Genomic DNA, 13,891 nt, shown 5'->3' on the forward strand with positions numbered 1-13,891 from the left:
CAGATCTGTTGTTCTTAGAATCAGGTCACTATGAGTCATACTCAGTGGCACCTAACAACAACAGTGTATTTTAGTTGTTTATTTCTTTTGAAAACTTTCCTTAAGTGTCTATTCTTTGTTTATTTGTATGTATATATATATATATATATGTATATGTGTGTGTGTGTGTGTGTGTGTATATATATATATGTGTGTGTGTGTGTGTGTGTGTAAAAATTTTACCCCCTGTTCATATTTGTGTGAGGTCCTTAATAAGAAGCTGGGAATTGTCACTTCCTCTATTGCGTGGCACAATAATAAATGATGGCTGAAATGGCTTAATAACTTTGGAGTTGAAACCATACAATTTCTTGCCTGAATGTAGATATTATGTCAGCCTGAATTCTGCTCCAGAGTTAGGGGAGAACATGTGTTTATGAGCTGGACAATGTAGTATATTCTGTATAAAGACATTTCAGTTTTATCCACTCTGCTTATCTTCACTGTACTTTGTATTGTGACGTCCAGAGCCACTCCAGGGTGCTGTGTGTGGTACATATTAGTCTTCTCATTATTTGTATGCCTCCAATCTAAGGGTTTACTTGCTTTTTTATTGTTGTTACGTACTGTCACATTGAAATCAACTCATAGCTGACCTTCTAGTGGGTTTTCAGAGGCAGTAAATTGCACGAGTCTTTCTCCTACAGAGTAGCTGGTTGACTCAAACCATACGGTTTTGCTTGGCAGCACAACTCCTTACTACTAAGCCACTAGAGCTCCCTACTCCAGTGGTTACCATCCCACCCCTCTAGTTTCAGTTTTCTTTTGTGAATTCTCTTTCCTCCTGGTAACTTTATTTCTTTTTTTTGTTATCATTGTGTATGTGTACAATATTTTTCACTGAAATTCTAATAGAGCCTCAGGAAAGAGAAGATTCAGTTTTTCAACTTTTTCTGGATTACTTTTGACTTTTTTTTTTAACTTAACAATACATCACAGATATAATATATACAGATCTGAACTACTGAGCATAACATTTCATTTTGGGTTTAGTATACCAAACTTGATTGTGCTTATGTGAAAACTATACTTGGACCAGGAAGCAGTCCTCAGAACTGAGCAGGGCAACACTGCATGGTTCAAAATCAGGAAGGGAGTACAACAAGGATGCGTTCTGTCTCCATACCTTTTCAATCTATATGCAGAAGAGATCATTCAGGAGGTTGGGCTTTATTTATGAGGAGGAATGTAGTGTCAGGATTGAAGGAAGAGTCATCAACAGCCTACGTTATGCAGATGGCACAACCTTGCTTGCTGAAACAGAGCCAGACCTGAAGCACTTGCCGCAGAAGGTCAAGACTGTAATCTTCAATATGGATTGAAGCTCATCATCAAGAAGACAAAGTTTCTCACCACTGTGCCAGTTGGCAGCACCATGATGAATAGAGAAGAGGTTGAGGTTGTTAACAGATAACAGTTTGCTCTGCTCCACATTCAACACTTTTGGCAGCAACAGTCAGGAAATCAAGACATATTACATTGGGTAAATCTGCTGTCATGGATCTTTCCAGAGTACTGTGAAGCAATGATATCAGTCTAGAGATAAGGTGTGCCTGATTCAGGCCATGGTCTTTGTAGTTAACATAGATTTTTCTTAATTTTGTTATTAAGATTAGGCAGTCTCAAAAAATGAGTTGGGAGGCTTTGTGCCTTTCCTCAACATTACTGTATGCTGTCTTGAACATTGTACTATAGTTTAAACCAATAATTATTAACTGGGGCTAAGTTCTGGCCCTTAAGAGGCATTTGGAAATAGGAAATTAGGAAATATTTTTCATTGTTACAGCTAGGGTAGGGCTGATCTGTTGACATTTTATGGTTAAAGGCTATACATGCTACTAAAGATCTACAGTGCACAATATAACAGTTTCTTGGCCCAAATTAACAATAATGCTAGTTTGGGATACTGGTTTAAATAAATATCTGAGTTTGATCTACTTTTGGGGATAGGTCTTTTTGTCTTTTTTATTCTGTATATTGGTTTGTTCAGATTTTCTGTTCATTTAGCCATTAGATTGTGCATTTATACTTTTGAAGCTGTTGTAAAGATGTGCAAAGTATTCACATCATCTTCACCTGTGGTTTTATCCTCTTATGGTGAGTTCCTGGAAGCTACCATGCAGCTACAGAGGGAATACACAGAGTCACTGTACCAAAAAGAATTGGTTGACCCAGCCAGAAACATAACAGGAAGTTGTTATTGTGGTGTGGTTGGGTACTGTCTAGTCAAGTACAACTCATAGCAAGTGATCTTTGAACAGATGTGAATCTTCTCCTGTTCTGTACTATCCTCACCATCTGCCACACTCAAACCCATTGCTGCAGTCACTGTGTTGATCTATCTTGTTGGGGATCTTCCTCTAATTCATTGACCTCTATCTTTCCAAGCATGATACCACTTTTCCAAAGAATAAATAAGCCCCTCTTAGCAACATGTCCAAAGTATGAAAAACAAACCTTTGACATCCTTCCCTCCAAGGAACACTCTGCCTGTACCTTTTCCAAGACCTACCTGTTCATTCTTTTGGCAGTCCATGGATATTCAGTATTCTCCAGCACCACACTCAAAATCATGAATTCTTCTGTCATCTTAATTCACTGTCTAGCTCTCAGATGCATAGCAAGTGATAGAAAAGACCATAACTTTGAGTTAACCATAACCTTAGTCATCAAAGTGACATCGCTGCTCTTTAGTATTTTGGACAGGTCCCTGACAGTGGACTTGCCCAAAGTAATGTTGTTGTGGACCATTGAGTCCTACTTAACCATAACTCTGTCTTTCAGAGACAGTTTAATTGTATGGGAGGAGATGACTCATCTTTCTTCTAGCTGATGGATTTGAATCGAGTACCTTTGGGATTGCAGCATGGCTCCTTACCAGTGGAAAGGTTTTCTTCGGATTGATGCTACCAGGGATGTCCTTTGTGGATCCCAATAAGATGAAATCATTGACAGTTTCAATCCTTTCTTCATTTATCATGATGTTGTTATTGGCCCACTGGTAAGGATTTTTGTTTTCTTGGTGTTGGGATGTAATCCATATTAAAGGCTTTTTTATTTTTCTGCAGCAAGCACTTCAGGCCCTCCCCACTTTGAGCAAGCAAGGCTGTGTCATCTGTGTAACAGGTTGTTGTTGATGAGTCTTTCTATCCTGATGTCACATTCTTCTTCATAGCGTCCCCTTCACTGATTATTTGCTCAGCATACAGATTCAGTAGGATTGAGGTTCCAATCCTTTCTCCTTTCCAGATTTTACACCATACAGTGGTCCCTTGTTCCATGCAGACAACAACTTCTTGATCTAGGAACAGATTTCATATGAACACAATTAAGTGTTCTGGGATTCCCTGTCTTCTCAGTGTTAGCCATAGTTTGTTGTGATCCACACAGTAAAATGCCTTTGCATAGTGAATAAAACACAAATAGACATTTGCTATTATTCTCTACTTTGAGCCAGAATTCATCTAACATCAGCATGATGTGCTTAATGCCACAACTTCTTTTTCTTCTTCTTTTTTAATTTTTTTTATTGTAAATGTAACGAAAGTTTACCGAAAACTTGGATTTCCATTCATTCATTGTTGCACATTTTCCTTCCTGCTCCCACCCCAGTTCGCTTTTCTCTTTTAAAAAATCATTCATTGTTGTACAGTTTCCTCCTACCCTATCCCCCAGTGCACTTTGCTTTATACCTCTTATTCTGGACTGTGGTCATACAAATAATGCCCAATCACATATTCCTTTTAAACAGTTCTTTCCCTCATCTGTTCCAATACAATGTTCATTATTTACTCCCTCTTTTCTTAGTTTTCTCCCAACTCCCAGTCTCAGTTCCTGTTTTACAACAGTGACATTTATGCAGTGTATTTTTGTGACTGAGATATTTCACTCAGTATAATGTCCTCCAGGGTCACTCATTTTTATGAGTTCCTTGTTTTTCTAGTGCTGAATAGTGTTCCATTGTGCGAATGTACCACAGCTTCTCTATCCATTCACTTGTTGATGGACACTTGGGTTGTTTCCATCTCTTTGCTATTGTGAAAAATGCTGCAGTAAACATGGGTGTGCACACAGCCTCTTCTAAATACAGCTCAACCTTCTGGCAGTTCTATCAATGTACTGTTTTAGCCATTTGGGGATGATCTTTAGCGATATTTTGCTTGCATCTGATATTAATGATATTGTTATTGTGTGCCATTGAGTCAGAGATGACCCATTGTTAGCCCTCCAGCAGATTTACAGAGGTAGTAAATCACACGGGAGGAGATTGTCTATCCTTCTCCCGTGGAGCAGCTGGTGCATTGCAGTATAGTTTCTTACCACTAGGTCACATAATTTCCACATTCTGTTGGATCACCTTTGTTGGGAATGGGAACAGGTATGGATATGTTCCTATCAGTCCATGATCTACCTGTGCAAGAACACAGTACACCTGGGACATGTACGTAGGAATTAGATGTTTGTTTTTTCTGTTTGGTTTTTTTTTTAGAAAAACATTTTTCAGGTTGCATCTGGGTTATTTTTAGTTTTTAAATGTGATCAAAGAATGTGACTTATGACCTCACAAGAGCATTATCAGTAGTTACTTAGACTTACGTGTTTCTATTGTTTTTGTTTAATGCAATTTGCTGTAGTCTGTGCTTCCCCTTTTTATGGGTTCTTTTTCTCTTCCCTTTGAAGTATATACCTGAATTATGTCCTCTGTTACCGTTTTTCAAGAAAGGTTTTGTGGAGAAAATGGAGAGCATTCCTTGAAAATTTCTGTTGGTTTTATCATTCATTAAACAAGTGTGAATGTGTTTTGTGTAGAATATCTAAGTGCTGAAGGTCCAGTGGTGAGCACAGAGATAGATCTAGCTCCTGTCCTGCTGGAACTATGTCTAGAATTCTAAGTTTATAATTAGTCTCAAATTCTTCTGCTTTCTTTCCTTCTGGTATTAAATAAATTTAAAAGTCTGATGCCTGTCTGATTCATTTTTATTTTTCTATATTATCCCTTTCTCACCAATATACTGGTATGATCTTCTCTTACTGTGAAGTATGTGGTTTTACTTTTCAGTATTCTTAAGAGGTCACTCAGAGCTACTTAATCAGTAGTCATTTGTCTCTCCTTGTCCATCCTCTTTATGTTCCTACTAGGTACCTTAACTGTTTTTTCCATTTACATCTCTGATTTTTCTCTGTCCCAAGAGGATAACACAGTTTGGTTTTTTTTAAATTATGAATGCATTATTTCACATTGTACTTTGTGGCTCTTCTAAGAAGAGCTTTCGTTGTTGCTTTTTTTTTTTTTTTTTTAAGGAGGATAAGTGGAGAGGCAATCTTACTTACTTCCAAAAACTTTCTTGTCTTTTGCACTGGTGTGTGCGTGTGTTTTTCCTCAACTTTGTTTCTTTTGTTGATGCTGTCTCTTAATGATGACTGTAGATTCCAATTAGATCACTCTTTTTTTCCTCTTTAATTTTGTATCACACCATTTGTTCTGCCTGTTCCTCTTGATATCTTTTTATTAGTAGTTTTCTTGACGTAGCTGGTAGTACTTGGTATCAGTTCTTTGATATGGGTATTCACAGAAATTGTGATTGTCATTCTTTGCTGCTGTGACCAGCCTTATGGTCTGCCTGTGGCATGTGCCTAGGGATATGATGGCAGGTTAGCATTCAGAAGAGAAAGTACTATCAGGTTTTGCTGTTGAATTGAGCTACCTTAAGGAAAAAAATGTCTCTCAGGTTCTAACACTTATATTAGTAAGTGCCCATCAAGACATGAGGAGAGTGATCATCACCAACTGTAGTGGGGATATACATCTGCAAGATTGTGGGACATTGTTCTCACAGTCTTTCTGGAAGCCTTCTGGTCTGTTTGAGTTCTGACCCATTATTTTTGAGCTTGTAATTTTACTGAAAAAACCTTTCTACTAATTTATTTATTCAGTGGTCTATTACACTAACTTAATTGGGTTGTGATTTTTCAAGATCAGCAGCCCGATTCTAGCTGTTTTGTCTTTTAAAATGTCTTTACAGTTATTGATTCATGATGATACATGCTTCTTATTTGTGGTGTTTCTTCGAGCACTGTGTAATCTTATTCTTATAAAATTCTTAGGTCATTATTTCTATGATGTTTTGGAAATGAGGCCATGTTTTTATCAAAATTCATCTTAGGATTTTTCAACTCTGACTTTTAACTGGCTTTTGGACCTCAACTTCTACATTTAGTCATAGGCATGGCTTTGTGCATGTCAGAATCACCCAGAAGAGCTTTTAAAAATTTTATTTTTTTATATAAAAACTTTTATACTTGTTACAAATTCCTTATACATTGTTTTTCACACTAGATCTTTTCATTTCCTTATCCCACTCCTCCCTCTACCTATCAAATTCTGTGACGCTATGATTATGCCCCCACTCATCCTCACCCCTATGTTTCCCCCTCCCCCTATAATGTTTTATCCTCATAAACATTTTACTAGTTATCTATCCAGAAGAGCATTTAAAAAACAGATTCTCTGGTGTGGGCTCTGAAATTAGCATTTATAAAATGCTATCTCAGTCTTGGATGCAGCCAAGTTCATGTTGGAGTAAAAAAAACTTAGGCTGTTTTTTCTGGGATGTACAATTTGGGGACATGAACAAATGAATTACAGTATTTTAGGAATTTTCTTATTTCTTTTCTAGGAGACAAATAACAAAGAGATACAGATTTAAAACTTAGATAAGTATATTCTACAATGAGCTTGTATCTCCCCCTATCCTGCAGAATTCTCCATCTCATTAATCTAGAACAGTTAAACCCTCTGAGGTAATGGCTTTCTTTGCCTATGCATTATGCTCGCACAGGATCTCAGATACTACTGACAGTTTTCTTGATCAGATTTGCTATCTAGATTTTTAGTTTCTTGCCTTTTTTTTTTTAAGGCGTTCTAGTCCTAACATAGGTCCAGCTTAATACTTAGAGGTTGAACTTAAATGCTGCCTTCTGAGAAATAACACTTTGGCCCAGGATACTTTTCTTTGAACTCTGCCAAAAGTAGATAAGAAGCTCTTCCTAAAATCCCATTAGACTCATTTGTGAATGAATGGTGAATTATGTCTTCTAGAAAAATGTTTCATAGTAAATATATGCTGTTTTAAAAAAATTTTGCCTTTTTAGTGAATTATTGACCCCATTGTATAATACTTAATTTTGTGTGTGATGAGCTTTACAAATGTCTATTTTTATAGTTCATTTGACCTTCAAAAAAGTAAGACAGTTAAATTTATGGAAGGATTTGGGCTCTTCAGATTTTAAAAGATATTTTAAAGATCAGTGGTTTTAGTATTGATTTTAAATCAAAGAAGGCATTATATATATATTTGTGTGTGTGTGTATGTGTATATATCTCTCCATCTGCATTAAAACGTTTTGTTAGATTATTGATGTTTCAGTTTTGCTTTATATTTGAGTTGTTTTAACTCAGAATATATTTATTCCTAAAACATTAAATTTTTAAAAAAAATTTTTGTGTTTGTCAAATCAAAGCTGTGCTTAAATAAATGCATTAACTTTTATAAGTTCTCTGTTAGTGAAACTCTATTGACAGATAATTAAATCTTTATCTAAAGCATTAGCACCAGGCAGTCTTTTGATTAACTCAAGGTGCTTATTTTTCTGGCCAATTCTTTCTCTTTTTCAGAATAGGACCACAGAAGAAGTGACTTCAGATGAAGAAGAGGAGGAAGATATGGGCGAAGTAGGTATTGTACATAAGAATGACATTTTATAAATACTTCATTTTCTAATATTTTGACAAATCCTTAATCATTTTTGGTAAAGCCATGTTAATGCAGAAAAATGAAAAGCACATTGTATTTGGAATTGAGTATAATTTATAAAATCTGACTTTAAGTCTAATGAATGATGTATGTTTTTTAGCATATCACTTATGAAGGCTTTGGTTTTCATTACCTGGAAAGTGTGAGTTCTTCTTTTTTGTTGTTGTTATTGTTGTGTACGTCGAGTTGGAATTGACCAATAGCTGAACCCCTGGCTTGTTTTTAGTCAGTTAATCGAATGGGAGGAGATTGCCCATCCTTCTCCCTTGGAGCAGCTGGTGGCCTCAGACCACATGCCTTCAGGATAACAGCACAGCTTCTTGCCACTAGGCCACCAGAGCTCAATTCTTTTTAACTTTAAAATTATATAAACATTAATGAATATTTAGCCTGTATTTAGTTATTTTTAGAAAGAAGAAGCAATTCTTTGAATAAAAAAGAGAATTTTAAAACATTTCTGGGACTACTGTATTTTTACACAATAATACATGCCTTATGGCAGATTTGTTTTATTCTCTGTGTGTGTGTGTGTGTGTGTGTGTGTGTGGTGTACCGTAGAGTCGTAACCGACCCATAACTGATCCTCTAGCAGCTTTTCAGAGGCAGTAATAGCCTGGAAGGAGATTGCCCATCCTTCTCCCACATATATACTAATTGATAATATGTATGGGCACAGGATTTACATGGGTGCAATTACTTGTAAGGGGAAATAAATAATAGGTTCTCAGAGTAATGAAGCCATGTGATCTTAAAAAAAACTTACCTAAATATTTAGGAGAGCAGATTTTTTTAAATCCAGAACTTAGGAGAGTTATTGCCCTAAGCTAAAATTATTAATGTAGTTTCAGATTTTAAACTTTACATTTAAATTCATACTATAGCAAACAACAAATGCTGGCGAGTTGTGGAGAGATTGAAACTCTTATTTACTGCTGGTGTGAATGTAAAATGGTATAACCACTATGGAAGGTGGTCTGGTGCTTTCTCAGAAAGTTGGAAATAGAAATACCATTTGATCCACCAATTCCACTAATAGTACACCCTAAAGAAACCAGAGCTGCAGCACAGACAGATGTATGCACACTCATATGTATTGCTGCGTTATTCACAATAGCAACGAGATGGAAGCAGCCTAAGTGCCCATCAACAAATGAATGGATACAAAAGAACAGTGAACTATTATGCAGCACTGAAAAACAAGGAACTAATAAAATATTACACAACATGGGGTGACCCTGGAGGACTTTATGCTGAGTGAAATACCTCAGTAACAAAAGGACAAATACTGCATAACACCACTGTTATAAAACATGTTATGAGACTGAAATGGTTGTTGAGGAAAACGAGAAAAGGGGATAAATAATGAGCACTGCATTGAAACAGATGAAGGAAAGAACTGTTTAAAAGGAATATAAGATTAGGTATTATCTGTATGACAGCATTCCAGAGTTGTATAGCAAAGTGGATGGGGCGGGGGGGGGGAAATAAGCAAAAAAGAAAGAATTTTTTTAAGTGAACTGAGGGCAGGTAGGGAGGGGAATATGCAACAATGAATGAATGAAAATCCAACTTTTCTGTAAACTTTCATTAAACATTAAAATCACAGTGAAAAGGGGTGAAAATCATACTTTAGAACGTCTCAACATTTACCAAATAAAAAGTATCTGAGTTCCCTAATCTTCATTACTTTTTTATTGTTTTAGATCTTAGTGTTAATTTTGATTGCTATCCTATTTTCTAGATATGCTTTTCAGGGACAGGCTAGAGAGCATTATGCCAAGTGAATTACATCTTACCAGGCAGGACAAATATTGCCATGTGAACTAAGTCTTGCAAGGACAAATACTGCATTATTGTAAAAATAAAAGGAAACTAAGCACTAAGAAAATTAGAAGGACAACTTCTAAAAGTTATATATCTCTAAAAGAGATATATAACTAGGTATTTCTGTCATCACAGGAGACTAGAGCGAGGGCCACATGATGGAGGGGACCTGGGGGAGGGTTTGTAAAACAATGAAAGAATCTTTTCTTTTACTTTTCCATAATTTCTGGACTCATGTACTTATAACTTGTTAGTCAAATTTGTGTCTCCTAGGTTGCAACACCCCCATGATACATCTTCAAGGATATGAACATGTACGGCCAAGCACAATCAATAAGAGTGCATCTGAATTCCAAAATCAATCTCCATAATAGTCTATGTGTTTCCTACTGCCAAAGGGGCCCTTTAGAGTAGTGAGAGAAGATCTTCACCCTGAAACCCACAGCGTCCCTTTTCAGCAGGAAGTAGCTAAGAGAATATGCCATCCCCTTTTCCTTATGACTCAGGGTGAAGTCTCTCTCAGGGAGGAGTGATAGGGAATGGCAAAGGACACACTGACAAAGAAGATTAATGAGAACTGGCTTTGACAAGCACTGTGGCATTTGGACAAGAACAAACTGGGAGGAGGGTAGAGAGAATAGTGCAACAATGAATGAGTGGAAACCCAAAATCTCTGTAAATGTTTATGAAAATTAATAAAATATAGAAAAAAAAAAAAAGGACAACTTCTCACTACTGGGCCAATTGACAGCATCATGATGGATGATGAAGAGATTGAGATTGTTAACAGCTTCAGTTTGCTTGGCTTTACAATCAACCTTCTTGGTACCAGCAGCCAGGAAATTAAAAGATGAATTGCATTGGGAAAGTCAGCTGTCAGAGACTTCTCCAAGGTACTGAAGAGCAAAAATGCCAGTCTGGAGACTTAAGGTGTACCTGATACAGGCCATGGTCTTTACAGTTACTTGCTATGCATCAGAAAACTGGACAATGACTAGGGATGAGAGAAGAAGAATTGATGCCTTTGAGCTGTGGTGCTACTGGAGAAGAGGACTGAATATACCATGGACTACTAGGAGAACAAAGTTCATCCTGGAGAGGATGAAGCCAGGCTGCTCCTTGGAGGCAAGGGTTTTGAAGCTCTGTCTTACATACTTTGGACATATTGCAAGGTGGGATCAGTGCCTGAAGAGGGACGTCATGCTTGGGAGGTTGGAGGGACAGTGCAGAAGAGGAAGACCCTTGATGAGGTGGATTGATTCAGTGACGGGTAATGAGGATAGGCATGTCAGAGACAAAAAAGATTGGCATGGGATAGAGCAGGATTTAGGGCTGTTGTACATAGGGCGATTTGATAGCACACAACAACAGCTTGTGAGATGTGGATAAAAGTGCAGAGGGGGAATGGAAGAGGGCAAGGAGGCTTAGAGTGGGGAGGGGAAGAAATCATGAGTTTACAGAGTTTAATGAGAGAGGAGGGAACAGGTGAAGAAATTAGGATAGATCTTGTGGAGACTGAAATGACAGGGTGGTCGTGAGCATAGGTCAACGGTGATTAATTTTATAAAACGTAGTGTATGAGAACGAGCGAGTGAGAGTGAGTGTGTTTTGTTTGCAAATCACTGTAAGTTTGCTTTTAAAAATACACTTTTCAAAAAGTCTCTTGACTTCTGAATGTCTCAAGTGTGGTTTTTGGTTTGATTTGAGAGTCTGGCCGTAGAAGAATGATCTCATTTAAATGACATTAGTGTGGGAGAATTTGCATTTTTAACCTTTACACAGAATGTAACTTAGGTGCCATAAACTCTTCATGGGTCCGGTGTTAAAAAGTAGACATTGTGTTTTTCTTCAAAGAGATATTATTGTTGTTGTTGTTGTTAGGTGGAGTTGAATCAAATATGACTCATAGAGATCCTGTGAACAATGACTCATAGAGATCCTGTGAACAATAGATCTGAACTCTGTTCTCTCCTGTGCCATCCTCACACTTCCTGACACACTAGAGCCCATTGTGACAGTCACCATGTCAATACACTTGGTCAAGAGTTTTCCTCTTCTTCATTGACCCTCCACCCTTCCCAGCATCATGTCCTTTCTCCTAGGCATAGCCTCTCTTAGCACATGCCCAAAGTAAGTGAGGCAAAGCTTCATCATTCTTGCCTCCAAGAGCACTCCGGCTACACCCTCTCCAAGACATACTTGTTTGTTCTTTTGACCCTCCATGGTACGTTCATTGCTCTTCTCCAACACCATAGCTCCAAGGTATCAATTTTTCTTGTCACCCTTACTCATCGTCCAGTTCTCAGATGCATAGTTAGTGATCAGAAGCGTTAATGCACTTTTTAATTTCCCTTCTCTCTAGGATTATAAATAAAGGGCACCAATATTTATGGAAATAGAAAAGGATAGGAGACTGGACTTTGGAAATATCGAATTTTGATGGCTGACAAGAAGCTATTCTGGGCTATCAAAACTCTGTGGTGGGAGGAGTCCAAAGCAACCTTGGGCATAGTGTGTTTGGGTGCATTCTTTGCTGCTCTTTTGAGACAGGAAAGTTGGTATGTTGGCAATAGTGGTAAGCAAAGTTGTCTAGAAATAGTACAATTAAAAGTCTTGAATTAGAGATAATTTTCATTTGGTATGATCATTGATAAGATGGCCCTAAGCTGAGAATAGGGTGCTAAAACTTCTGGTTTAGAGTGATGATAATAATGAATCATATTTGGAATCTGTGAGGGTGAACAATGGTAGTAGAAAAGTTCTATGAATGAATGTGTCTGAGGTTGAAGATATAGGAGGAGGAAGCACACACACACACACACACACACACACACACACTCTGAGGGCATTTGTGAGAACTCTGAAGAAAGCTAGTGGAAAATTGTATAAAGTGAAAATTAAAACCATGAAAGGATTTCAGAAGGGAGGTGAGCTCCAGGAAGTCTGGAGTCATCATGGGCAGAAATGAATGTGAAAGATGATATTCCAAAGGAAAACATCAGTGAATCTGGATAGAGAAGATGATCATTAATCAAGTTCAGACATCACCATGAAGTAGTTGTCTTAAATAAGTGGAGGTAGGAAGTATAAAAACTCCTTTAGGAAGAGAAGTAAGGTGATTTTAAAAAGATTAAGATTTAAAATAAAAATCTTCATGGGTTAATACATGCTTTAGATGACATATATTGGAAAGGGAATGATGAGATTGATGAGGTTAAAAATACTGATCTATGGGTATTATTAAAAATCTTCGTTTTTTAGTTATTAAAATTTAAGCAAAATTCTTTCTATAATCTTCGTCTGTGCTTATTTTGGTGTAAGTGAGACTCAGTTTTATATTCTGTTTTTTGTTTGAAAATTTATTGACTCAGAAGAAATCCTTGTTCTCTGTTGACACATTAATGACTGCCATGGAATTCTGTTATGCTATTTTTGGTGTTTTTTAAACATGCCATGTTTGTGGCTATAAAACTGAAACAACCATCTTTTTGCTTAAACCTGTGACTGCATTTTGCTTTGAACATTTTATCATGCTTTGATTAAAGGTTTACAAAGTACATTAGCTTCCCATTCAGCACTTTACATTTTGTTTTGTGATGTTGGTTGTAATCTGCCTTTTCCCTGTTTCTTGCTGGGCTTCCCATTTCCGTGTTTCCTTCTTTCCTGCCCCTTCCTGATTGATTGTAGAGTATGTTTCTTACAGGTGCTGCTCAGTTTTTAGACTTGTCTGTTTGGTTGAAAGCTGTATTGGGGTGTGTTTAATTTTCCTATTTGAAGAGTGTCTGAGAGCCATAGGCTGAGCAGTTCCACCAGTCTCAGACTCAATTCTAGCCATTTTATGGTTTTGAATTTTGTTTTACTTTTCTCTCCCATTTGGCCTAGGACCTTCACATATGATCCCAATGAAAGTGATTGGTTGGTCATGGTAACTAGGTGCCATCTGGTTCTTATCTCAGGTTTTAGTAGAGGTCATCGTTCATGTGGCTTATTAGCCCTTTGGATTATTTTCTTGAACCTTTGATCTTCTTCATTCTTCCTTTGCTCTAGATGGAGAGAAACCAGTAGTTATGCTTAGCTGGCCTTAGGAAGGCTGTAAGACCCACAATAAATCATTAGTTAGCACATTAGGCTGTAGAACCTTGTCTTTGTCCACTTTGTGAACTCTCTTTTGCCAGTTGACCTAGATAGCCCTTAAGACTGTGGTCATTAACCCT

The 13,891-nt window shown here is 37.2% G+C and overlaps 1 protein-coding gene across 1 annotated transcript in view; it reads left to right on the forward strand.

Annotated features, from left to right (window-relative positions):
* Nucleotides 1–13,891, forward strand: part of UBE2Q2 (ubiquitin-conjugating enzyme E2Q family member 2) — a 70,995-nt gene that overhangs the window by 20,538 nt on the left and 36,566 nt on the right. The window contains 1 exon segment of the mRNA XM_006888270.1: nt 7,715–7,771. Within this exon segment, the coding sequence (XP_006888332.1) occupies nt 7,715–7,771 (57 nt within the window).

The sequence above is a fragment of the Elephantulus edwardii genome, unplaced genomic scaffold, assembly GCF_000299155.1.
Source record: "Elephantulus edwardii isolate Elephantulus edwardi_28Jun2011 unplaced genomic scaffold, EleEdw1.0 scaffold00066, whole genome shotgun sequence".
Lineage (NCBI taxonomy): Eukaryota > Metazoa > Chordata > Mammalia > Macroscelidea > Macroscelididae > Elephantulus > Elephantulus edwardii.